Raw genomic sequence first — 24,082 nt, 5'->3', positions numbered from 1 at the left:
CCCCGGGACGCTCCGGAGCCGGTCCTGACCCACCCCCGGACCCACCCGGTGCTTCTGCAGAGGGCGCGGCGCTGGCGGCGGGCGCGGGACGCTCTGTCGCGACAGGCGGCGAGGGCAGCCCGGGGGCCTTCGGCAGCGGCGGCGCCGGCGAGAGCAGCGGCGGGAGCGGAGCCGGGGCAGGTGAGGAAGAGAGCGGGACCGGGACCGGGACCGGGACCGGGGAGAGAGAGTGGGAGTGGGACCGGGACCGGGACCGGGACCGGGACCGGGACCGGGGAGGGCGAGCGGGACCAGGGAGGGTGAGGAAGAGGGAGAGCGAGGAAGAGGGAGAGCGGGGCCGGGGCCGGGGCCGGGAAGGGAGTGCGGGACCGGGACCGGGGCAGGTGAGAGAGAGCGGGACCGGGACCGGGGCCGCGGAGGGTGAGGGAGAGTGGGACGGGGACCAGGGAGGGAGAGCGGGGACGGGACCGGGAACGGGACCGGGGAGAGGGGCCGGGGCCGGGGAGGGAGAGCGGGACCGGGGCTTGGGGCTGGGGCAGGGCCGAGCCCCCAGTGCCACAGGCCCTGAGGGGTTTCTGTCACGGCCCCGGGGGGTTTCTGTCACGGCCCACTAGGGGTTTCTGTCACGGCCCCGGTGGGTTTCTGTCACGGCCCCGGTCTCTGCGCCCCCACCGAGCCTCTTCCCGCCCCCCAGCATGGACACCGACCTGTACGATGAGTTTGGCAACTACATCGGGCCCGAGCTGGACTCGGACGATGACGATGACGAGCTGGGCCGGGAGGCCAAAGACCTGGACGAGGTGAGCAGGGACAGCGACCCCCGGAGCAGGGACAGCGACCCCCGGAGCGGGGACAGCGACCCCCGGGGCCAGAGCTGGGCCCGCAGCTGCTACTGCCCCGTGTACCTCGCTCGGAGCGGGGCCCTGAATGCCGAGGGTCCGAGTGGGGCTGGTGTTTGAAGAATTCACAAAATCTGTGCCTGTGGTAAAGAGAAACACCCAGATCTTGCTGGGATGGTGGAGGGAAGGAGAGCTGCTATGGCTGGGCTGGGCCTGGCTGGGTTTGACTGGGCTGGGTTGGGTTTGGCTCTGCTGGGTTTGGTGCCAGGGCCATGGCAGGTCCGTGTCCCCTTGGGAACCCCTCAGGAGGAAGCTGAGGCTGCCACAGGGAGCCAGATCCCCACAGGTGAGGCAGAGCAGGACCCGAGGGACAGGGGGGATTGGGGGAGCCCTTCCCGTGTCCTGCTGGTCTGTGGGTGGGGTTTGTGTTGTGTTACCAGGTGTGGTTCTTGGGCTGTGTGGTGTCCCTGCGAGCCCAGGGGCTGTTCCTGACCCAGGAGCTGCTCCCAGGGCACCCCTGTGGGTGCTGGGGCTGCTCTGGGGGTCCCTGGGTGAGCCCAGGCCTGTCCCCCTGGGAGGCTCCACAGCAGCTCAGGGCGAGCCTTGGTTGCAGCTGGAGGATGATGATGATGATGATGACATGGGGGAGCACGACGAGGAGCACCCTGGGATGGAGGTGGTGCTGCATGAGGACAAGAAGTACTACCCCACAGCAGAGGAGGTCTATGGGCCTGAGGTGGAGACCATTGTGCAGGAGGAGGACACACAGCCACTCACTGGTGAGTGGGGAGAAGGTTCTTCATGGATCCTTAGAAAGGGGAAATAATAAAGAATACTATTTAATATTAATGCATAATTATTATATATTTAAAATATAATGTAACATAACATAATAATATATTATATTTATATACATTATAATATAATGTGATATAATATGATATGATATAATATAATATATTCCTTTCTGTCCTGCCCCTTTGGAACACCCTCATAGCCTCAGGAGCTCTGCCTGGTGTGTGCAGATTTGGGCACTTTGGTTTGCAAAAACCACAAACAAAGGTGTCTTTGGAAGAACAGGAATTAGCAGAGATGGGAAATTGATTTAAGGGAGAAATAAATGCATTTAAATGATCCTCTTTATTCCTCCATGCTGGAGTGGCTCAGCTGGAAGAGCCCTGCAGTGACCATCTCCTGCAGCTTTGACAAACAGCTGAGAGAATCTTTCAGCTGGAAAACTGAGGGGTTGTCAGCTGAAGTCCCCATTCCTTGGGGCCATTCCTGACCCTGCTGGTTCAGGGGCTCTAGGAACAGTTTGTTGTTCTGTCTCTTGTTTCAGAGCCCATTATCAAACCTGTGAAAACCAAGAAGTTCTCCCTGATGGAGCAGACACTGCCAGTCACTGTCTACGAGATGGAGTGAGTGTGGGGCTGGGGGAGGCAGATCTGGGGGTCTCACTGACCTGAGAGCAGCCAGTTCCCAGGTTCTGAACCCAAAACAAGAGAAGTGCAGGACAAACTATTTCACTTTCCCTTCCCCATGGAAAATGAGCACAGGGTAGGGTTGGACACAAAAGGAATCTCACCTCAGGGGCTGAGATCAAGCTCCATAGCAACAGCTTGTGGCTCAGGAAACCTTCTTGGAATGGTTTGGGGACCTTAAAACCCACCCAGTGCCACCCCTGCCATGGCAGGGACACCTTCCCCTGTCCCAGGTGGCTCCAAGCCCCATCCAGCCTGGCCTTGGACACTTCCAGGGATGGAGCAGCCACAGCTGCTGCTCTGGGCACCCTGTTAAATATCCACATGCTCAGTGTGTAGCACACACCATATTGGCACATTTTGGGTTGATCCCAGGTTAGACCCCATCTGTTCCAGTTTCCACTGGGAATTTTTCTGCTGCTGGGTGAGTGCAGAGTGCTGTGCAGTCAGCAGGACACTGCAGCTGTGCTGGGTGGGTCCATTCCTTGTGTCCCAAAGCAGCTTCTTGGACACCAGGGCTGGGAGAAAACCTCCTGGAAAAAATCCCAAATGCATTTACAAATTTACATTAAAATTTGGAGATGTTCCTGGAGCTGGTGTTCCCTCAGGGGTTCCTCTGCTGCCCAGGGGGAATTCAGCAGAGCTGGAGCAGAGCCCAGGAGCTGCTGGGGCTGGTTTTTCTCAGTCCCTGGCCTGGGCTCTGCATTATCCACCACTTCCCTGATCCCTGTGTGCTCTGCTCATTCCATTTGTAATTAATTCATTTTTCTCCTATTTGTTGATAGAAATGGTTAGGATGGGCCACAAGAAATTCCTTGTGGGATGTAGCCAGAAACCTGCAAGCTTGGTATTGATTTCCCATTTAGCCTTATTTTCAGACCAATTAGGAAGGTTCTAATCGGGGTTAGTATTGATTGCTGTATTTTTTAGCTCTTAATCAAAATGTTTTACATTAAGAAGTCTATTGTATCAGTGAAAATTTAATCTGTTTAAAAAGGAAATTATTTGACAGCATTTATTCTCTGCAGGCCTTTGGCAGTGGCTGCATGTTTTACAGCCTCCCATTATTTTTTAGGGCTGGTAATTTAGGATCTCAATTATTTCTTGGCCAGCATCCATCCAGAAGTGACCAGCTCATCATTACCCAGCTCAGCTGCTAATTTGAAAAAGACTTAATTCTTTAAGTCCCTGGAATGTCACTGTTTTAAGGCTTGAAAATCAGAATTGATGGTTTGTGGTTGCTTTCAGAGCTCCATGGGGTGCTTGTTATCCACCACCACCATTAACCTGATTGTCTGCCTTGGTTTGAGTGGAAGTGCTTCATCATCTGAGTACATGGATGTGATTTTTGCTCCAGTACTGACTAGAAGAGAAGAAAAATATTCAATAATATTCAATTGCTGGCAGCTTTACCAGCTCTGTATCCTCCCACCCACTGCCATCTGTCTGGGACTCCAACTCTCTTGTCCTCCCCATCTGGAAAGTGGGATTCTTCCTCCGCAGGGCACTGCCAGGATAAAAGTTTGGCAAAGATTCAGGGGGCACCTTGCATAGAAAGTGGAGCTGAAAAGCAGCACCTACTTTTCTTAGACACAGCAGAAGCCCTCCAACAGCCTTTTGTGTTTTTGTTCCTGCAGTTTCCTGGCAGATCTGATGGACAACTCGGAGCTGATCCGGAATGTGACTCTGTGTGGGCACCTGCACCACGGCAAGGTGCAGTCAATGTCCAAAAGAATCCAAAATCAGGGGTAGTGAGGGTGACCTGCTGCTTTGCCAGCCCTCCTGGGCCCTGGTTCTCTGCAGCAGCACCTTCTGCTCCTGCACTTATTTACAGAATCCAAGGATGGGTTGGGTTGGAAGGGACCTTAAAGCTCATCCAGTGGCATGGCAGGGACATCTTCCACTGTCCCAGGTTGCTCCAAACCCTCTCCAACCTGGCCTTGGACACTTCCAGGGCTCCAGGGACACCCCCAGCTGCTCTGGGCACCCTGTGCCAGGCCTGCCCACCCTCCCAGGGAGGAATTTCTTCCCAATATCCCACCCAACCCTGCCCTCCTCCAGCTTTAGGCCATTCCCCCTTGTCCTGGCAGGAGGTTTCCCTGTGAATTGTACAGATCTTTTTGTAGGTTGAATGAGCAGATTTTCAGCGTGCTCTGTGCTGCTGCTGGAGGGATGGGGCTGTGTTTGTGTCTGTCTGGAGAGAGGCAGCTCCTCTCTATGCTCTTTTCCAGACGTGTTTTGTTGACTGCCTGATAGAGCAGACGCACCCCGAAATCCGGAAACGCGACGATCAGGACGTGAGTGAGCTGCTGGGGAATCCCCACCCTGGGGACACCCTGGGGTGGCTTCTGCACCCTTAGGGAGGGGACACTGCATGGGGACAGGGTGGTTCTGGGACTGGAATGTGGGATTGGGAAGGCAGAGCTCAGTCCTAGCTCTGCATTATGTGTTATATACACCCTAAGGGAGTATGTAATATACACATTATGCATTATGTGAATGGATATGTGAATTGTATGAAAATGAGTATATGAATTATATGAAAATGTATATAAATATGTGAAATCTATATAATATACACATAATGCATTATATGAATGAATATATTAATTATATTAAATGAATATATAAATTATATGAAAATGAATGTATGAATTATATGAAAATCTGTGTAAATATGTGAAATGTATATAATATACACATAATGCATTATATGAATGAATATATTAATTATATTAAATGAATATATAAATTATATGAATATATAAATTATATGAAAATGAATGTATGAATTATATGAAAATGTATATAAATATGTGAAATCTATATAATATACACATAATGCATTATATGAATGAACATATGAATTATATTAAATGAATATATAAATTATATGAAAATGAATATATGAATTATATGAAAATCTATATAAATATGTGAAATGTATATAATATACACATAATGCATTATATGAATGAACATATGAATTATATGAAAATGAACATATGAATTATATGAAAATGTTCCTGCTTCTGTCCCTTACTTGTCACCTTAGTGAGGTGTCAGAGTTTTTGTGTCCTGCTTCAAACTGAGTATCTGGTACCAAAATGTGAGTCTCTGATTTTTGTTTTGCCTTTGCAGCTCTGCTACACTGATATATTGTTCACAGAGCAGGAGGTGAGTGGTCTTGTAGTGATTTTATGCAGTTGTCTCATGCTTTACTTACAGTTGTTGTAGGCAGTTTCCTTGTCCATTTTAATGCCTTTCTGTGCTTTCCACATTTTGGTTATTTTCTATATCAATAAAAAAATCTGCTCCTCTTGTTTGCCTCAGGAAGATTCCTGATCCAACTTCCTTCTCTCATCTCCATGTATGATTTTATAACTTGTGTAATGTTAAATCTACAGCAGAGTCACCCCAGTCTGGGGCTAATTCTTACTTTCTCTAAGAGAAAAAGGAGGAAGGAATTTGCAGTAGTGGTAGATGAGGAAAAAAAAATTTCAAAATAAATACATTTCTGTTTGTTTTCCTTAGCTCTAACTCCATGTGGTTGGGCATGAGTGGAAATGTTATTTTGTGTCATGACCAGAACAATCCTTTGAAGCATTTTTTTTTTTCTCCTCTCAATGTTTATATTTTATACTCTATGTGATCAAATCTTGTGCTTTGAGGTGTAACTTGGTGGCAGCAGAGGGTGAAAGCACAAACAAACACCCACATTCTGTCTCAGGTGTTGCCTGTAGTTCCTCCTCAGCTGAAATCAGCTGTGGAGGGTGCAGTGGTGGCTCCCCAGTCTGACCAGTACAGATGGGAGAGCTGGGCTGGGTGATCTGAGGTTGTTACTTTGGTCAGCTGAAGTTATTACTCTCTTCCAGGATGAATGTTTACTTCTTTCCATCTTTCTGATTTTTCCTTGATCTTCTTTTAGATGGTGATCCTTGTGTTTCTGTACAGGGTGATCCTTGTGTTTCTGTACAGGGTGATCCTTGTGTTTATTTTTTTTACCTGTAACCCTGATTTCCTGTGTTTCAGAGGGGGGTGGGGATCAAGAGCACCCCAGTGACGATTGTTCTGCCAGACACCAAAGGAAAATCTTTCCTCTTCAACATCATTGACACTCCAGGTGATTGTGCAGTCCTGAAAATCCTGCTGTGGGAAGCACTTGCCTTTGTTTTGTACTTTTTGTATCTGACTCCAGCCTAGTCCTGAGCCTTCAGCCGAGTTCATTCCTGTGAAGTCACTTCCAGCAGTACTGACCCATAATCACCCAGGATGGTTTGGGATGAAGGGACCTTAAAGTCCATCCAGTTCCAGCCCCCTGCCCTGGGCAGGGACAAGTCAGGCTCATGTCTGTGATTGAGGGCTGGTGGGGCTGCAGAGATGTTTCTTAAGGAGCACAGGTAGAATTTTCTTTCCCAGGTATTGCCATGTGCAGTGTTGACCCTGCTTTGCTCAAATGCTGTTGCCCCACAGTGAGACTCAGCAAGTTCCTCAAGCTTCTGTGGAGGGAACATGATCACAGATGAATTTGTAAGAAACTTTAGGGAAGAGGGTCTTGGGACACATGTGCTGAGCTACAGCTTAGGATGAGGGAGGTTAGAGCACAGGAGGAGGCTGGGGGAGAGACATCTGTTGTCTTTGAGGAGAAATCTTCCTCCTTTTCCCGAAGTCCTTGCACAGAGCTGTGAGAAAAACAGTCACAAACGTGAGGAAAAGTGCCTGTTAAACAACTTGTGTGCATTCTCAAAAAGCAGCTGAGGCTAAACCTGCATGGGGAGCTGTGGCAGCTGCTCCCAGGTCCCCGTCTGAGGAGGAGCCATCTCCATTCTGCCTCTCTGGGTCCCAGCAACCAGAGGAATCTGCAGAGCCCCATGGCTTCCCAGCCTGTGTGTTGCTGCTGCTGCACCAGGGCTCTCTGTGCCTCTCACTGCCCCCCTCTGTGTGGTTTTGCAGGTCATGTGAATTTTTCTGACGAGGTGACGGCCGGCCTTCGCATCTCGGACGGCGTCGTGCTCTTCATCGACGCGGCCGAGGGGGTGAGTGCCACCTCCTCCTCCTCCTGGGGCTTCCATCCCTGCCTCTGCACTCTGTGCTCCTGCCTCAGCATGAAGGCCTGGGCTGGGTTCAGCTTTTTTGGGTGAAGGGTTTTTGGAGGACGTTTTGAGGGTGTTTTCCATCTGAACAGGCAGCCAAGCCTGTGGCTGCTGTGTCCAGGCTGATGTGATGCTGTGGCCTGCAGGCTGATTGTGTGACTTGTGTGCATCTCCATCCCCATGATACCTAAAACTGAGCAGGTTATTTATATCAGAGATGTCCCCAGGCTTGGATTCAAGGAATTTGGTTGGGTTAGCACCTATTTGTGAAATTCAGGAGGATTTGCTGGTTGCTGAGCTTGGGCTGTTTTGCAGCCTGGCAGCAGAGTAAGGGTCACTGGTTGTCCCTCATGCCCCAGATAACGCTTTGGGGTCCTTTCCTGGGGCTCTGAGCTTGCTGCTCCCTGCAGGTGATGCTGAACACGGAGAGGCTGATCAAGCACGCTGTACAGGAGAGGCTGGCAGTGACTGTGTGCATCAACAAGATTGACAGACTCATCCTGGAGCTCAAACTGCCCCCCACAGATGCTTACTACAAGCTCAGACACATTGTGGATGAAGTTAATGGTCTGATCAGGTGAGGATGCATTGTTAGTGCTGCTGCCCCTGTCCCATGGCTCTCTGTGAGCCCTGCACGTGCCTGAAAACTCATCAGTTTGTCTCTTGATGTGTTGAGTCATAGAAAATGGGCCAGGAAAAACCACTGGGAGTTCATCTCAGCTGATACATTGAATTAAGCAGGATTGGTTCTTCCTGGCAAACTCCAGGGATTTCATTTCCCCCGCCCCATTTCATTTTTCCTCCATTAAAAAATAGAGAAGGTGGACATATGACCAGAGGAGGGAATTTGTGCTCCCAGATATCTCAAATACACTGAAATGATCCAGGTTGTATTCCAAATTGGAGGTTGAGATGTCTCAAAGCTCCTAAATACTTGCTACAAAACTAAAAGAGGATTTGCTGTCTCAGCTCCTGGACAAGGATTATGATACTGACACAGTCCAATCTCCTTGGCAGCCCTGCTCAGGAAAGGGAGGGACATCTTAGACATTTCTGTGGGTTCTTCTGCACCCAGGGGTTTTCTAACAGCATTCTGCCCTTCAAGTGTGTGTGTGTTTGCACACAAGCTCCCTGGCATGTCTCTGTTCTGTTCAGTGTATGCTGGGAGCAGAGTAATTCACCCTGCCTAGCACGGCTGTGAGCTCATTAAACCTGTTTGCATTAAATTATATCCCTCTATTATCTTTTCCCTTACTTGGTTGACCAACTTGGCTGCTTTTTTAGAGGAAGAAAAGTTATCCCAGATAAAAAATCTGAAGCATTTGTGCTGGTGACTTTTTACTTCTAGGATCTTTAAATCTTTGCATTAATGCTTGAAATTTATAGGCAGAAAATGTTCCTGACCCTGAGATTCTGATGGCAAGCAAGCTGTAGCCTGTTTAAAGATGCTTTTTGGCAATGCAGGCTCCTTGCCTGTCACTGCTGTAGGGTGTGGGAAGTGGGCTGAAGTGTCTTCTGTGGTTCATAACATTGATTTGATTTTATTTTTCTCCTCACAGCATGTATTCCACCGATGAGAACCTTGTGCTGTCTCCCCTTCTGGGGAATGTGTGCTTCTCCAGCTCTCAGTACAGCATCTGCTTCACACTGGGGTCTTTTGCAAAGATTTATGCAGACACATATGGTGAGGATTAGCCAGAAACCTGGTGCACTTCAACATCTCATTTCCCAACCTTTCTTGTGGGGGTTTGCTGAGCCATTCAGCTTCCCCTGCACATGGCCAGTGTTTGTGTTCTGGAATTGCTGAGAGTTGAGTGGTGCTGCAGAGCTGAACCTCGGGGGTTAAAAAGCACAAGCACAGTTTTAGCAAAGATATTTTCTCCTGATAAATGTTTCTTGAGTCAGAAGCCAAGATTTTTTTCATACCCTGAGCAGAAATAACAAGCAGTTGAAGGCAGGTGTGTGTGTGTTGTGCTTTGCCTCCCTGTCAGCAGCTCAGGAGTGAAGCAGTTAAGCTCTTCCTGCCTTTTCCCAAAAGTCCAAGACACAGCTGCAGCTGGGCACAAGCTTTGCCCACAAGGTTTTGCACTCTTGCCCTCTTTCTTTTTTAAGAAACTGTCTTTTTCTGGCCTGGATTTAATTTTCTGCTCCCCAGGTGCCCACTCAAGGCAATCTGCTGCATGTAGCAGTGGGCTCTGTGCTGGCATTAGCAGCTGCACAGCCCAGGTTTTTGAAGTGCCCCACTGGGGAATTTGGGGATCTGGAGGAGCTGAGAGCAGGGGAAGAAGGAGGTTGTAAAGCAGCTGGGCCAGCTCTTGCAGAGCACTTGGCCTGAGGGAGGATGAAGTTGTTGAGGTCAGGGACTGATGGTGCCAGGACTGTCACGTGTCCTGAGAGTTTGGAGCAATGAATGAGCTCCCTGAGTGTCACAGCATTAACTCAAATGAGCTCCCTGAGTGTCACAGCATTAACTCAGAGCCTGCTAGGGTGACACCCATCCTTAGGGAGCTGAGGATTTGGCAGGAGATGCCAACCAGGTGGGGAAGGCAGGAGCCTGGAATTGGGAATAGTGAATTCTGGTCCCCAGGAATTGTGTGTGCAGCCACCACGTGTCACTGACAGGGGTTAGAGCAGCATCAGTGTCCAGACTGGAGCCACCAGGCAATTCCTTGGGTTCACACACCTGCCCACAGCAAAAGCTTGTTTGGAACCTGCTGTAGGTTTTCATTCCATCCTGGGATTTGTGAATTCACCATGACAGGACCTTCAGTGCTGGGTGTTTGGCTGTGTGTTCCCTGAGAAAGAGGAAGGAGCCTGGAGATGTTCAGAAGGGCAGAAGATGCTGGTGCTGAGCCTGCAGGGCTGAGGGATGGAGGCCATCCCAGCACCTTGGCACTGCAGCAGCAGTCACAGCCTTCCTGTTTGGAGGTGCAGCAGATGAGGTTGGGTCCTGCAGCACTCCCAGCTCTGACTCTGTGGGTAGCGGAGAGCTGGGCAGTCACTCTGTGAGCTGCAGTGTCCCTGGGCTGCTGGGGACATCCCCACTGGACTCTCTCTGCTCATCTCTGCCTGCTCTCCCCAGGACAGTGCTTAATCTTTCACTCAGAATTGGGACGAGGCATTCACTCATCAGCATCAGTTCATTAAATTGAATCCTCAGGCTTGTTTTAAAAGCTAAAATATAAAGATTTCTAAGCTAAGAAAAAAGCAGTGACATCTGAGAGGCTTTCATTTGCTTTTTCCTTTAGGAGACATCAATTACCAGGAGTTTGCCAAGCGGCTTTGGGGCGACATCTACTTCAACCCGAAGACGTAAGAACTCTGTTTAAATGTTTAAATGTTGCTTTATTCCTGGGTTTTCCCCTCCTTCCCCTGTAAAATGTGGACCCAAGGTCACTCCTGATCCTGTGATCCTGTGGTGGAGTGTGACCGTGTTCACAGGGGTCTGAGGATGAGGGAAGAGATGAGGATCTGACTCCATGTTTCAGAAGGCTGATTTATTATTTTATGATATAGATTATATTAAAACTATACTAAAAGAATAGAAGAAAGGATTTCATCAGAAGGTTAGCTAAGAATGGAAAAGGAAAGAATGAATAACAAAGGCTTCTCAGAGAGTCTCAGCCAGCTGACTGTGATTGGCCATTAATTAGAAACAAGCACATGAGCCCAATCCCAGATGCACCTGTTGCATTCCACAGCAGCAGATAACCATTGGTTACATTTTGTTCCTGAGGCCTCTCAGCTTCTCAGGAGAAAAAATCCCAAGGAAAGGATTTTTGATAAAATGTGTCTGTGACAGTGGAGTAGTATCTGGGAAGGGTGGAGTCAGCCCTCCTGGCTAATGTGAATCCATGTGGATTCACACCTGAATCCCACAAGCAGCAGCAAAGAGGCTCCTCTGGCCTTCATTTGGAGTAAACCTGGCCCATGTGTCCCTGACAGCTTCCCAGGGGATGGGAGGGAGGAGAGGAGCAGCTGGGAGGAGCAGAGGCTGTGCAGGGCTGCAGGCAGGGCTGCAGTTCCTGCTCCTCACCTCTCTGCTCTCCAACAGCCGCAAGTTCACCAAGAAGGCCCCGACGAGCAGCTCCCAGCGCAGCTTCGTGGAGTTCATTCTGGAGCCCCTGTACAAGATCTTGGCTCAGGTCTGTCATGGGTCATTCTGCCTCCCACAGCTCCAGGCAGGAGCAGCTGAGGCTGGTCCTGTCCTGTTCTGCAGTGGGATCTGCACAGGAGGGTGCACAGTAATCATTATTTCTTGCAAGTGCAGTGCTGTATTTGCAGTGTATAGAACAGTCCTTGCTCTTCCTTGTGTGCTCTGATAGCAGCCAAGTGACAGAGCTTGGACTTGGAGCAAGGACTTGGAGCACAAGTCGGATGAGGAGGAGTTGGGGGGCCGGGTTCAGCCTGGAGAAAAGGAGGCTCAGGGGGACCTTCTTGCTTGGGGCAGCTGCGGGAGGTTGGGCTCTGATCCCAGGGAACAGAGACAGGAGGAGAGGAAATGGCCTCAGATTGTGCAGGGGGAGGTTTAGGAAAAATTTCTTCCCCCAAAGGGTTGTCCAGTCCTGGCACAGCTGCCCAGGACAGTGGTGGAGTCACCATGCCTGGATGGATTTAAAAGCCATGTAAATGCACTTGGGGACTAACATGATTTAGTGGTGGCCTTGACAGTGCTGGGGAAATGATCTTGGAGAGCTTTTCCAGCCTTAATAATTCCACAAATCTATGATCTGACCCATCTGGCTCTTGTGTGAGCTGTAACCCAGTGCAGGTCCAGAGCCCTGCAGGTGGTGGCTGGTGTGTGATGCTGACTGAGACCCCCACAGTGAACCTGAGAGTGGGACTTGTCTTGCAGGTGGTGGGGGATGTGGACACCACCCTGCCCAGGACTCTGGATGAACTTGGCATCCACCTGACCAAAGAGGAGTTGAAACTGAACATCCGGCCCCTCCTGCGGCTCGTCTGCAAGAAGTTCTTTGGGGAGTTCACAGGTACAAGCTCTCCCTCCACACTCCTCCTTAGATCCCCAGTACCTCACACCAAGAGTTGAGGGTTATATTTTGGCCAAGGAGTGCTAACTTGCACAGATCCTGCTCAGTTCCCAAATCTAAACTGTGACACCACTTGCCCACAGGACAGCCTGAGGCACTGCTCACCTCTCCCCGCTGCTCTGGGTGCTGCAGTCACCAGGGCTTTGCCTTGTGTTTATGGAGTCCATTTCTCTCCTCCACACTGCTTAACCCTGTTCCTGTTGCAGGCTTTGTGGACATGTGTGTGCAGCACATTCCCTCCCCAAAAGTGGGGGCCAAGACCAAAATTGAGCACACCTACACCGGCGGCGTGGACTCCGACCTGGGCGAGGCCATGAGCGAGTGTGACCCTGATGTAAGGAAACTCTTGTCTTTGCTCTGAGTGTGCAGAACCAATTCCAGCAGGCTCTGCTCCCCCTGCCCTGCCAGGGCTGCTGCCTCCCAGCCAGATAGATTTCTGCACAGATTTGACTTGCAGCACTCTGAAACCTCTCATCCGACACTGGAACAAATCTCTTCACTCCAAGGAGCTTCAACTGCCTGCCAGGGCAGCCCTGGAGAGAGGGAATTGTTTCACTGTGTTCAGAGAAGAACAGGACTGGGTCAGGACTCCAGAGCATGTGGGAGCTGCAGGGTAGTTTTGTGTCCTTTTGCAGTCTTTTTGTCTCTTTTCCTTGAAGTTTAATTCTCTCTCCAAACTCTAAAAAGCTGCATGGTGCTGATAAAAATAACCCTGTGTTAGTTAGTCAGCACCTTTCCTCTCCCAGCCCTGCAAACCCTTCCTCCTCCAACAGCTTGCACTGAGCTGTCATTTGGAGTTGTCTGGAGCCACCAACGCTGGCAGCTGAGTGAGAAATTTGCCTGTGACTTTTGCTCTGATGTCTGCAGAGAAATTTATTTTAATGAGTTGTGATTATCCACATAAAACTCCACAGTGGTGACTGTCACCACGTCACCAGTGTGGAGTGACCTTGTGGCACTGGAAGCTGTGATCTTGGGGAGCTCAGGTGCTCTGCCCTGAGCAGGTTTGCAGGCCAGCAGGTGACATTTTTCCTCACCCACCCACCATTTGCTGCTCTACAGGAGCTCCAGAACAGTCCACCATGGTCATTCCAGAGTTTTCCATACAGGGCAAGGAGATGTAGGGCTTCTAGTGGCAGAAACTGAAGGACTTAACAATTATTTCTAAATTCCAGCCCATTCATCCCTTTCATCCACAAATCATAGAATATTCTGAGTTAAAAGAGATCCACAAAGATCATCAAAGTCCAATCCTGCCAGATCTGTGTCTGTTTCTTTACTCTGTTTTGCAAGAAGCTCATTTCTGTCTCTCTGTGTCACGGCAAGGGTCCCTTGATGTGTCACACCACCAAAATGTACAGCACTGATGATGGTGTCCAGTTCCACGCCTTTGGCAGGGTGCTCAGTGGCACCATCCATGCTGGGCAGCCTGTGAAGGTCCTTGGGGAAAACTACACCCTGGAAGATGAGGAGGATTCCCAGATCTGCACCGTTGGACGCCTCTGGATCTCAGTTGCAAGGTACAGAAATGTGTTTATTGGGACAGGAGTCACCTGGGGAGGGACTGGGAGGGAGGAAGAAGGTCCTGGAAGGTCTGAGGCTGCAGTGGTGCTCTCCTGCCTTTCAGATATCACATTGAGGTGAACAGAGTTCCTGCTGGCAACTGGGTGCTGATTGAGGGCGTGGACCAGCCCATAGTGAAGACAGCAACTGTGACAGAGCCTCGGGGCAATGAGGAGGTACCAGGCATGGCTGCTATTGCTCAGCCTTCCAGGGAGGCAGGGTGATGCTGTACAGCCCAAAAGCTCCTCTAGTGGGGTGAAAGAATCCCTGGCTGACATGGTGGCAGGGCACAAGAGCCACTGAGTGTGGTGGTGTTCACAGGGCTCCCAGGATGAGGGAAGAGATGAGAATCTTGACTCCGTGTTTCAGAAGGCTGATTTATTATTTTATTATCTATATTATATTAAAACTATACTAAAAGAATAGAAGAAAGGATTTCATCAGAAGCTTGAAAGGAAAAGGAATGGAATGATAATAAAATCTTGTGACTGACCAGAGAGTCTGAGCCAGCTGACTGTGATTGGCCATTAATTAGAAACAACCACATGAGCCCAATCCCAGATGCACCTGTTGCATTCCACAGCAGCAGATAACCATTGGTTACATTTTGTTTCTGAGGCCTTCTTCAAAATGTTTGTGAGAGGAACATTTCAATGATGCTAAATTTCAATACATTTTGGAGCACCAGAGAAATTCAATAAGGCTGCTAGCATTTTCTGCTAATGGTTGAGGATGGTAAGCAGTATGATCTCAGTAATTATAGAGCTCTATGCCATTACTAATCTCAGGCAAAATAACCACTGAACTTCCAAAGGATAAAATTCTGGGAAATTATATGAACAAAACTGATGCCAGTCAACAGTATTTTACAGAAATTTGCTAAATAAAATAGAGAATTTTACTTAATCATCTGATAAAGGTACAAACTCTGGTCTGTGACCGTGTTCCCAGGGGTTTTTGGATGAGGGAAGAGATGAGGATCTGACTCCATGTTTCAGAAGGCTGATTTATTATTTTATGATATAGATTATATTAAAACTATCCTAAAAGAATAGAAGAAAAGATTTCTTCAGAAAGCTGGCTAAGAATAGAATAAGAAAGAAGGAATGATAACAAAAGCTTCATCTCGGACTCTCTGTCCAAGCCAGCTGGGCTGTGATTGGCCATTAATTAGAAACAACTAACGTAGACTAATCAAAGATCTACTTGTTGCATTCCACAGCAGCAGATAACCATTGGTTACATTTTGTTCTTGAAGCCTCTCAGCTTCTCAGGAGAAGAAATCCTAACAAAAGGATTTTTCATAAAAAATGTCTGTGACACGCTGAGGGAAAGAGAAGAGCTCCACATGCTGTGTAATACCTGAGGACGTGCAGGGATGCAGTTTCAGCTCTTTGTCCTCTCTGGTTCCAGGCTCAGATCTTTCGTCCCCTGAAGTTCAACACCACATCTGTTATCAAAATAGCTGTGGAGCCAGTGAACCCCTCAGAGCTGCCCAAAATGTTGGATGGTCTTCGTAAAGTCAACAAGAGCTACCCCTCACTTACAACCAAGGTACTGCTGGGGGCACCTGGATCAGATGATTTCCAGAGCTCCCTTCCAGCCTTAACTGTTCTGTGATTTCTCTCTGTGTGTGGGGGTGTTTCCAGCCAGTGCTGGGGGCAGCCTCTGGGCTGATCTTCAAAATAATCAGGTTTTTTACCACAGGTTGTTATGTTTGTTGTGGGTCTTTTCATGCTGTTTCAGTTGATCTCATCAATTCTGTAGAAATAGCAGAAAAATGTAAATCCAGCAGAAAAGCACACACCCTGCTGTGCCAGGGAAGATCCCAGCAGCACTTCCTGCTGAACAAGGCCCTGGGAGCTTTCCTTGGGGTGTTCTGACTCTAACAAAGTCTATTTAAGGCTGATCCTTCCTCAGGCTTGAGTAGGAAGGAGCTGTGAGCAGGGGGGCTGCCAACTGAATCCCTCTTTTCTCTTGCAGGTGGAAGAATCTGGGGAACATGTGATCCTGGGCACAGGAGAGCTGTACCTGGACTGTGTGATGCACGACCTGAGGAAGATGTACTCTGAGATTGACATCAAGGTGAGGCAATCTGAGAGGGATTTTCCCACTGGAAACCCTGGACAGGGTTTTGGTCCCTTCTCTCAGAAGGATGAGAAAAAGAACTTGCCTGAATACACAGCATGGATTTTGTCACATTCCTATAAAAGTAAGAAAAAGTTGTTTGTGTGTAAAAGGGGCTCTTCCAGCCTGGCTGTCACACCAGTGGGACTGAGAGTGGCACACTGGCTTGGAGAGGAGTTTTCCATATTCCAGACTTCCCTGTGCTTAGAGCATTGCCTGGCTAGCAATTTATTTATTCCAGACTTCCCTGTGCTCAGAGCATTGCCTGCTCAATTTATTCATTTGATGCTAGCTGTTGCCTGGCTAGTATCAAATAAATAAATTGAGCAGGATTTTTCATACCTGGAATTAGATTTAAATTTTCCCATCTCATTTGAAAGCCTCAGTGCTTCATGCACAACCCTGATTAAAACACTGCCAGTTGAACTGGATTTTCCTTTCAGGTGTTCAGAGGTTTCAAACAGTCATTTTACAAGCAGAAAAGTACTGAAAACCTTACAAACCTTTTGTTCTTTTAGGTGGCTGATCCAGTGGTGACATTCTGTGAGACAGTGGTGGAAACATCCTCCCTGAAGTGCTTTGCTGAGACACCCAACAAGAAGTAAGGGCTGTGGGTGAGCTGGGATGGGAGGGGGCAGAGGGAGGGTCCATCCCTGCAGAGGGGCTGTTCCCACTGGCTCTTGTCCACCAAGTGACACATTCCTGAGTGAGCAGTGTCCCATTGAGCTCACAGGGACACAGCAGAGTCCCAGGGATGTTCCTGTGCTGTGTAGGAGCTCTGAGAATGAAGGGAATAAAGCCAGATCCACATCCTCCTTTTTCCCTAAGTGTCACACCTTCTCAGCAGTTCTGAGAGGTGTTCTGGGATCCTGGAGCAAGTGCCAAAGTGCTGCCTTCAGTAATTCCCCCAAGAGTTTCATGAGAAGAGCTGTGTGTTCTCTTATCCATATGTAATCTTGGGTTTGTTCTCCTGGTGATGCCCTGGAGCCTTGCAGCTGCTCTCATCTCCTCCTCCAGCCCCTCACAGTGCATGTGATTGGGAGAGGGAGGCCTGGAGGGATCATGGGGAGATCTGTGTGCACAGCATGTTCCCATACCTGAATTTTCAGAGAAATCATGGTCTGCTGAGGTGGACTCTCCTCTCCTGCGTTCCCCTGTGGTTTCTGGTTCTTCTTGCTTTCCTTTATTCTGAAACAATCTCACCATGTTTGGCAGCCTTATTTCTGGGAACAGAGATGTTCCAATCTTCACAGAATCACAGGATGGTTTGGCTTGGAAGCAACCTTAAAAACCATCCAGTTCCAAGCCCTTCTGTGAGCAGGGACAGCTTCCACCAGACCAGGTTGTTCCCAGTCTTAGGTCAGGCACCTTTTAGGCACATGGGATGACCTGTGCTGGGGGCAGGTTTCAGGCATTGAAGTAGCATTTGCTGTGTCAGATGCAGCTCCCTGGGGCACCTTCCCCAGCCCATGGGCTCCCTCCTGCAGCCCTGGATGTGGGACAGGAGGGCTGGAGCCACTCTGTCCCTCAGCTGTCCCCTTCTGGGGCTGAGCAGGCTTTGGGGAGCACCTGGGCTGTGTTCACAGGGACACAGGAACAGCAGTGGCTGCAGGTGGCTTCATCAACCCAGCTGCATCCAAGCTGGGTGCAGTGAGAGAATCACAGAATTGTGGAGTTATTAAGGTTGGAAAAGACCCTAAATGAAGTCCAGCTGTCAACCCAGCACCACCATCATGTTCACCACTAAAACATATCTACAAGTGCCACATCCACATGGTTTTTGAACAGTTCCAGCCAGGGATGATGACTCCATCACTGCCCTGGGCAGCTGTGCCAGGCCTTTGCAACCTTTTATGTGTAAAATTTTCCCTAATATCTCACCTAAACCTCCTCTGGCTCAACTTGAGGCTTCTTCCTCTCACCCTGTCCTTTGTTCCCTGGGAGCAGAGTCTGACCCCCACCCTGGCTGCCCCCTCCTGTCAGGGAGTTGTGGGGAGCCAGAGGTGCCCCCTAAGCCTCCTTTTCTCCATCCAGGCTGATTCCCCCAGCTCCTCAGCTGCTCCTGGTGCTCTGTTCCCTTCTCTGGACACATCCCAGCCCCTCCAGGGCTGCCAGTCTTCCCAGTCAGCCCCATTTCCATCACTGTGGCTGATGGTGACTGTCTCTCCTCAGGAACAAGATCACAATGATTGCTGAGCCCCTGGAGAAGGGACTGGCAGAGGACATTGAGAACGAAGTGGTGCAGATAACATGGAACAGGTATGAGCAATCTGGGAGGGCAGGAGTGCAGCTGGAAGTAAAGAACTGGGAAAAAAGGGAATGCTGGAACCTGCAGGGTGCACAGGATCAGGCAGGGATCCTGTTTTGGTTTTCCTGCCAGCCAGTCTGTGAGCATCTCTGGCTGAGACTATTTTGTGCCTGAAGGGAACAGGGTTGTAAATACATGGTGAGTTCAGGTCAGAATCTTGTTTCCTGAAGCTTCTTCCCTTTCTCTCTCTCAGAAAGAAGCTGGGTGAATTCTTCCAGACCAAATACGACTGGGATTTGCTGGCTGCCCGTTCCATCTGGGCCTTTGGGCCGGATGCCACTGGCCCAAACATCCTGGTAGATGACACACTGCCCTCAGAGGTGAGGAGTGGGGGCCACTCTTCAGTGACACCTTTGTGGTGCCAGGAGGTGCCCACTGCTCCCAGAACTTTCAGCAAGGCCCTGGTGCCTTTGGGGTGTTCATTGTTTGCCTCAGATCTGCTGCACTTTCCCCACAATGATCCTACACTGGTTACCAGGTCACCTGTTATTTTTCAGGTGTTGCTGTTTGAGCCAAAAGGCAAAAAAAAACCCCTTTTCTTTTTTTTTTGCCTTGCCTTTCAGAATCCCCAAAATGTGGGCTCTTAATTTCTAGTGCTCTAGAAATTACATAGTGCTGATGCTCTTGGGCTGTGAGAGGGAGGGGTGGACATGGGGGCACAGGGCAACACTGCTGCTGGTTTGGAAACTGGCTTTGAAACTCTGGGTGATGCTGGCTGTGATGAGGGGTGGTCTCTGAAGCTGTCTGTCTGTCTCTAGGTGGACAAGTCTCTGCTGGGTTCAGTGAAGGACAGCATCGTGCAGGGCTTCCAGTGGGGGACCAGGGAAGGGCCCCTCTGTGATGAATGTAAGTGGGACCTGTGGGGAAATTAAAACAATGAGAGATTGGTTAAATTCTTCCATCTCTAAGCATTCAGGTGCTCCAGGCTGAGCAGGCTTTGGAGCAGCCTGCTCTGGTGGAAGGTGTCCCTGCCCATGGCATGGAGTTGGTCTGGATCAGCTTTAAGGCTCCTTCCAACCCGAATCACTCCATGATTCTTTGATATGCAAGGTTATGATGTGGTGATGCTGGAATTAAATTTAGGAGAACTGCTGGGTGTTTGGGCATCTGGGGACGTGGTTGGTGCTGGCAGAGGACATCCCCTGAGGTCACTGCTTGTCATTTCTCCCTCTGCAGTGATCCGCAACGTGAAGTTCAAGATCCTGGATGCAGTGATTGCTCAGGAGCCCTTGCACAGGGGTGGAGGGCAGATCATCCCCACGGCCCGCAGGGTGGTGTACTCTGCCTTCCTCATGGTGAGGGCCTGCCTGAGCTGGGCTGATCCCCACAGCCCTGCCTGGGGCTCTGGGTGCACTCTGACTCATTCACCCATCAATGTCTGCATACCCTTGTGGGCTGGCACACGAGTCCTGCAGGCCTGGTGTGCATCTGCTGCTCTCCCCTTCCTGCTCCTGCTGGGCTTGCTGGGAAGGATGGGCACGGGGGAGAGGGAGGCGTGTGACTCATGCCCAGAGGGAGAAAAGGTCCTTGCAGTGTTTGTGCTGTTGGTTTGGGCAGCCATGGGACAGCAGGAACCCTGTCATCTCATCCAGTGCTGAGTTTGACTGTGCTGTTGAGCTGTGAGAGACTCAGTGGCTCATGTCCTTGTCCCCTCACAGGCCACCCCTCGTCTGATGGAGCCCTACTACTTTGTGGAGGTGCAGGCTCCTGCTGACTGTGTGTCTGCTGTGTACACGGTGCTGGCCCGGCGCAGGTGAGCTGCTCCTGCTGCCAGCACTGGGGGCTTGCAGAGCAGCAGCGTTGGCATCTGGGCTCTTGGAGAATTCCTGCCACTGGTGCAGAGGGTGAAGCTGTTGGGATCTGCTCTCTTGGAGAATTCCTGCCACTGGTGTAGGGGGTGAAGCTGTTGGGATCTGGGCTCTTGGAGAATTCCTGCCACTGGTGCAGAGGGTGAAGCTGTTGGCATCTGGGCTCTTGGAGAATTCCTGCCACTGGTGCAGAGGGTGAAGCTGTTGGGATCTGGGCTCTTGGAGAATTCCTGCCACTGGTGCAGGGGGTGAAGCTGTTGGCATCTGGGCTCTTGGAGAATTCCTGCCACTGGTGCAGAGGGTGAAGCTGTTGGGATTTGGGCTCTTGGAGAATTCCTGCCACTGGTGCAGGGGGTGAAGCTGTTGGGATCTGGGCTCTTGGAGAATTCCTGCCACTGGTGCAGAGGGTGAAGCTGTTGGGATCTGGGCTCTTGGAGAATTCCTGCCACTGGTGCAGGGGGTGAAGCTGTTGGCATCTGGGCTCTTGGAGAATTCCTGCCACTGGTGCAGAGGGTGAAGCTGTTGGCATCTGCTCTCTTGGAGAATTCCTGCCACTGGTGCAGAGGGTGAAGCTGTTGGCATCTGGGCTCTTGGAGAATTCCTGCCACTGGTGCAGAGGGTGAAGGCTCTGTGAAGTGACAGTTGGAAGCTTCCTGACTGATCCTGGCCCTGAGCAGTGTGGGGAGGGATGTTTGGGATCACACGCAGCCTTTGGGTTGTGCCTGGTTCTTGCTGAGTGTCAGAGAGGAGAATGTGCAAAGCACTGTGCTCAGCCCTGGGGCCCCAGCTCAGGAGGGACTTGGACCTCCTTCAGTGGCTCCAAACAAGATGCCCAGGGGGCTGGAACAACTAAAAACAGGTTGGGAGACCTGGGGTGGTTCAACCTGGAAAAGAAAAGGCTGCAGGGAAACCTTAGAGCCCCTTCTAATGCTTAAAGGGGCTCCAAAAGAGCTGGAAAAGGGCCTGGAGTGCCAGGGTGTCAGCACAATGAGTCCCCAGCTGGGTAATGATTGACATAGACTCTGTGTATTACACAAGGCTGATCATTCTCTTTATTAAGAAACCCATTGCTTTTTTATACCCTAGTTCACTACAGGTGATCCTGGGTATAAAAAAGCAATGGGTTTCTTATAGCCAAGTTTAAAAAATATAAATTGCTCCTTTACTTAAAACACCACCACCATTAGCTAATTAAGAAACCACCCTTTGGTAAACAAATCTCCATGACACATTCCACATGTTCACAACACCAGGTGCAGCAAGTTAAGATAAGAATTGTTTCTCATTCTTTTCTCTGATCTTCTCAAGCCTTTCCCAGAATGATGCCTGGGGAACTTGTCTGTTTTTCTCTGCTGCCACACCAGGACAAGGGGGAATGGCTTCCCACTGCCAAAGAACAGGGTTAGATGGGGTATTGGGAAGAAGTTCTTGGCTGTGAGAGTGGAGAGGCCCTGGCACAGGTTGCTCAGAGCAGCTGTGGCTGCCCCATCCCTGGAACTGTCCAAGGCCAGGTTGGATTCCACCTGGGACGGTGGAAGGTGTCCCTGCCCATGGTAGAGGGGGTGGAACTGTGTGGGGTTTGAGGTGCCTTCCCTGATTCTGTGACACCTGGAATGCTGATCCTTTAACACTTTTGCAGAGGCCACGTGACCCAGGATGCTCCAATCCCAGGCTCTCCCCTCTACACCATCAAAGCCTTCATCCCAGCCATTGATTCCTTTGGATTTGAGACAGATTTGAGGACCCACACGCAGGGACAAGCCTTCTCTCTCTCTGTCTTCCACCACTGGCAGGTGAGTCCATGCCCTGGGGAGGTAGGGACAGGTAGGATCAGGCACCAACAGAGCAGGAAAGCTCTGGAGAGCATCCTTGGAGGATCTTGGGGAGGCTTTGTGCACCAGCTGTTCCATGTCTGCCAGGCTTTGTTCCAAGTCCCATCACTCCCAGTGCTTGTGAGGGAGCCCTGGAAGCTGCTGCTGGCTGAGTGTCAGGGTCCTGCAGTGCCTGGAGAGAGGACATCCCCCTTGGGAGGAGGGAGCCTGTTTGGGTCCCCTTCATGCAGCAGAAGTCTTGGATTGAGGCTCAGACTCACTGATCTGCCATAGGAAGTTTGATCTGTGCCACACTTCAGCTTTGCCTCTCAGAGATGGTGTTTTAAACCTGTAGGAAACAAAGCTTGGGACAAAATACTGTTCTCTGGCCACTTCTGGGTCTGGGGCAGATCAGGTCCTGTGGGAGCCATGGCTGTGAGGTGCACAGTGCTTTGGGGTGCAGCTCCATGAGAGCAGCAGCTGCAGGCTGAGCCCTGCCCTAAAGGCTGGTGTGTCAAAGCCCAAGGCTCAGCTCTGAAACAATAAGCACTCCTGCTTTGTGGAGGGGGTTGTGCCAACCAGGACTTGCATGGATTGTTCTGTTAGGAGGTGTTGTGGGGTCTTGCAGTACTCCCTGGGGAAGGGACGTGTCCTTGGCCTGAGTTCTCAGCACTGACTTCTCACAGGCATGATCACCAGCAGTGACATGGCTTTGTGTGCCAGGAGAGCAGGTGGGCTGTTGGGGTGTCTGTGGGACCCAGGGATGTGTCTCCAGGAGGCTGAAGCAGCCCCAGCATCACTCTCACACCCTGGCCCTGTGTTTCAGATCGTGCCTGGGGACCCCTTGGACAAGAGCATCGTCATCCGGCCGCTGGAGCCGCAGCCAGCCCCACACCTGGCCAGGGAGTTCATGATCAAGACCAGGCGTAGGAAGGTGTGTCTGGGCCAAATCCCTGTGCTGTGACTCTGTCCCAGCAGCTGAGCTGTTGCTGTGTTGTCCCTTGGCTGTGCCACATCCCCTCTGTGGTCTGGTGGCCTTTGTGCCCCAGGACCTCCCCCGTGCTGCCCGTCAGAACCTGCCAGTCCCACCAGTGACTCCAGTCCAGAACAGGATCCTGTGGTCTCTGCTGAGCCTTGCTCCCTCCCCAGCCCCTCTGAGCCCTCAGAGGCCTGGTGTAGCCCCCTTGTCCAGCAGAAACAGCAGAACTGCTTTCTGTGCTGGTTTAGTCAGCTGGACTGAGGGGCTGCAGAGGGAATCAAGCTCTGCTGTGGGGAGCAGTGAGCTGGCAGATGTGCTCAGCAGCAGAAACCACATGTTTGCAGGTTCCTGAGGAGTGTTAGATGCCTTCAAACTGCAGAGAAGCACCTCATGCCTTTTTTGGAGCCTGAAAATTTATCTTACAAGGTCTGGGCAGTGGCTGTGTGGGGAATAACCCTGGTTTGTGTTATCTGCAGGGCCTCAGTGAGGACGTGAGCATCAGCAAGTTCTTTGATGACCCCATGTTGCTGGAACTGGCCAAGCAGGACGTCGTTCTCAACTACCCCATGTAACCCTGCTGCCCTGGCATGGGGGCTGACCTGAGCCCTGGCTGGCACCTGCTGGTCCCTCCCCATCCCTGCTTGCCCAGTCTGGCTCCTGGAGGCTCCAGGGCAGGCAGGGAGCTGCTCCTCAGGTCACTCCCATGGCTGTAGGAGTCTCCATGGACCAATTGTGAGCAGCCCAGAGCCAGAGCCCTGATCCATTTTGTATTGTTGGTCTCCAGCTGCTGTGGCCTCCAGGCAGGTTTTCCTTTTGGATGGGCTCCTCCAGCTCCCAGAGCTGAGCAGTGTCAGTGTGGATTCCTGAGGACTGGGCCTCAACTGTGTCAAGCATTTCAGGCAGCTGAGAAAGGGGGGATGCTGGGGGGGCAGTGCTTTACCAGCCTCCCCAGGAGGAGAAATGTGGCTTTGACCTTTCTGTACCCTTTTTTTGAACCCTTTAAAATGTTTAGTACAAACTTC

General features: G+C 50.6%; 1 protein-coding gene across 1 annotated transcript; it reads left to right on the top strand.

Moving 5' to 3' along the window:
• The first annotated feature begins 20 nt into the window (after positions 1–20).
• EFTUD2 (elongation factor Tu GTP binding domain containing 2) lies at positions 21–24,082 on the top strand. Its single transcript, XM_054649371.2, has 28 exons — positions 21–180; positions 695–800; positions 1,453–1,618; positions 2,179–2,257; positions 3,958–4,033; positions 4,552–4,617; positions 5,462–5,497; positions 6,353–6,443; positions 7,274–7,356; positions 7,824–7,990; positions 8,973–9,097; positions 10,662–10,725; positions 11,468–11,558; positions 12,269–12,404; positions 12,671–12,798; positions 13,791–13,984; positions 14,092–14,203; positions 15,441–15,581; positions 16,011–16,112; positions 16,673–16,755; positions 18,327–18,413; positions 18,656–18,782; positions 19,221–19,308; positions 19,639–19,757; positions 20,121–20,215; positions 21,910–22,063; positions 22,908–23,015; positions 23,537–24,082. The coding sequence occupies exons 2-28, from the start codon at positions 696–698 to the stop codon at positions 23,630–23,632; spliced, it is 2,919 nt and encodes a 972-aa protein (XP_054505346.1). The 5' UTR covers positions 21–180; position 695; the 3' UTR covers positions 23,633–24,082.

Source organism: Agelaius phoeniceus, chromosome 26 (assembly GCF_051311805.1).
Source record: "Agelaius phoeniceus isolate bAgePho1 chromosome 26, bAgePho1.hap1, whole genome shotgun sequence".
Taxonomy (NCBI): domain Eukaryota; kingdom Metazoa; phylum Chordata; class Aves; order Passeriformes; family Icteridae; genus Agelaius; species Agelaius phoeniceus.
This window is presented reverse-complemented; position numbering and strand designations above follow the sequence as displayed.

Excerpts from the sequence above, each read along its gene's own strand:
- EFTUD2 (XM_054649371.2), top strand. The coding sequence starts at position 696 with ATGGACACCGACCTGTACGATGAGTTTGGCAACTACATCGGGCCCGAG. Across the intron at positions 14,204-15,440 it reads AGCCTCGGGGCAATGAGGAG|GCTCAGATCTTTCGTCCCCT; the intron begins GTACCAGGCATG and ends CTCTGGTTCCAG. Across the intron at positions 15,582-16,010 it reads ACCCCTCACTTACAACCAAG|GTGGAAGAATCTGGGGAACA; the intron begins GTACTGCTGGGG and ends TTTCTCTTGCAG.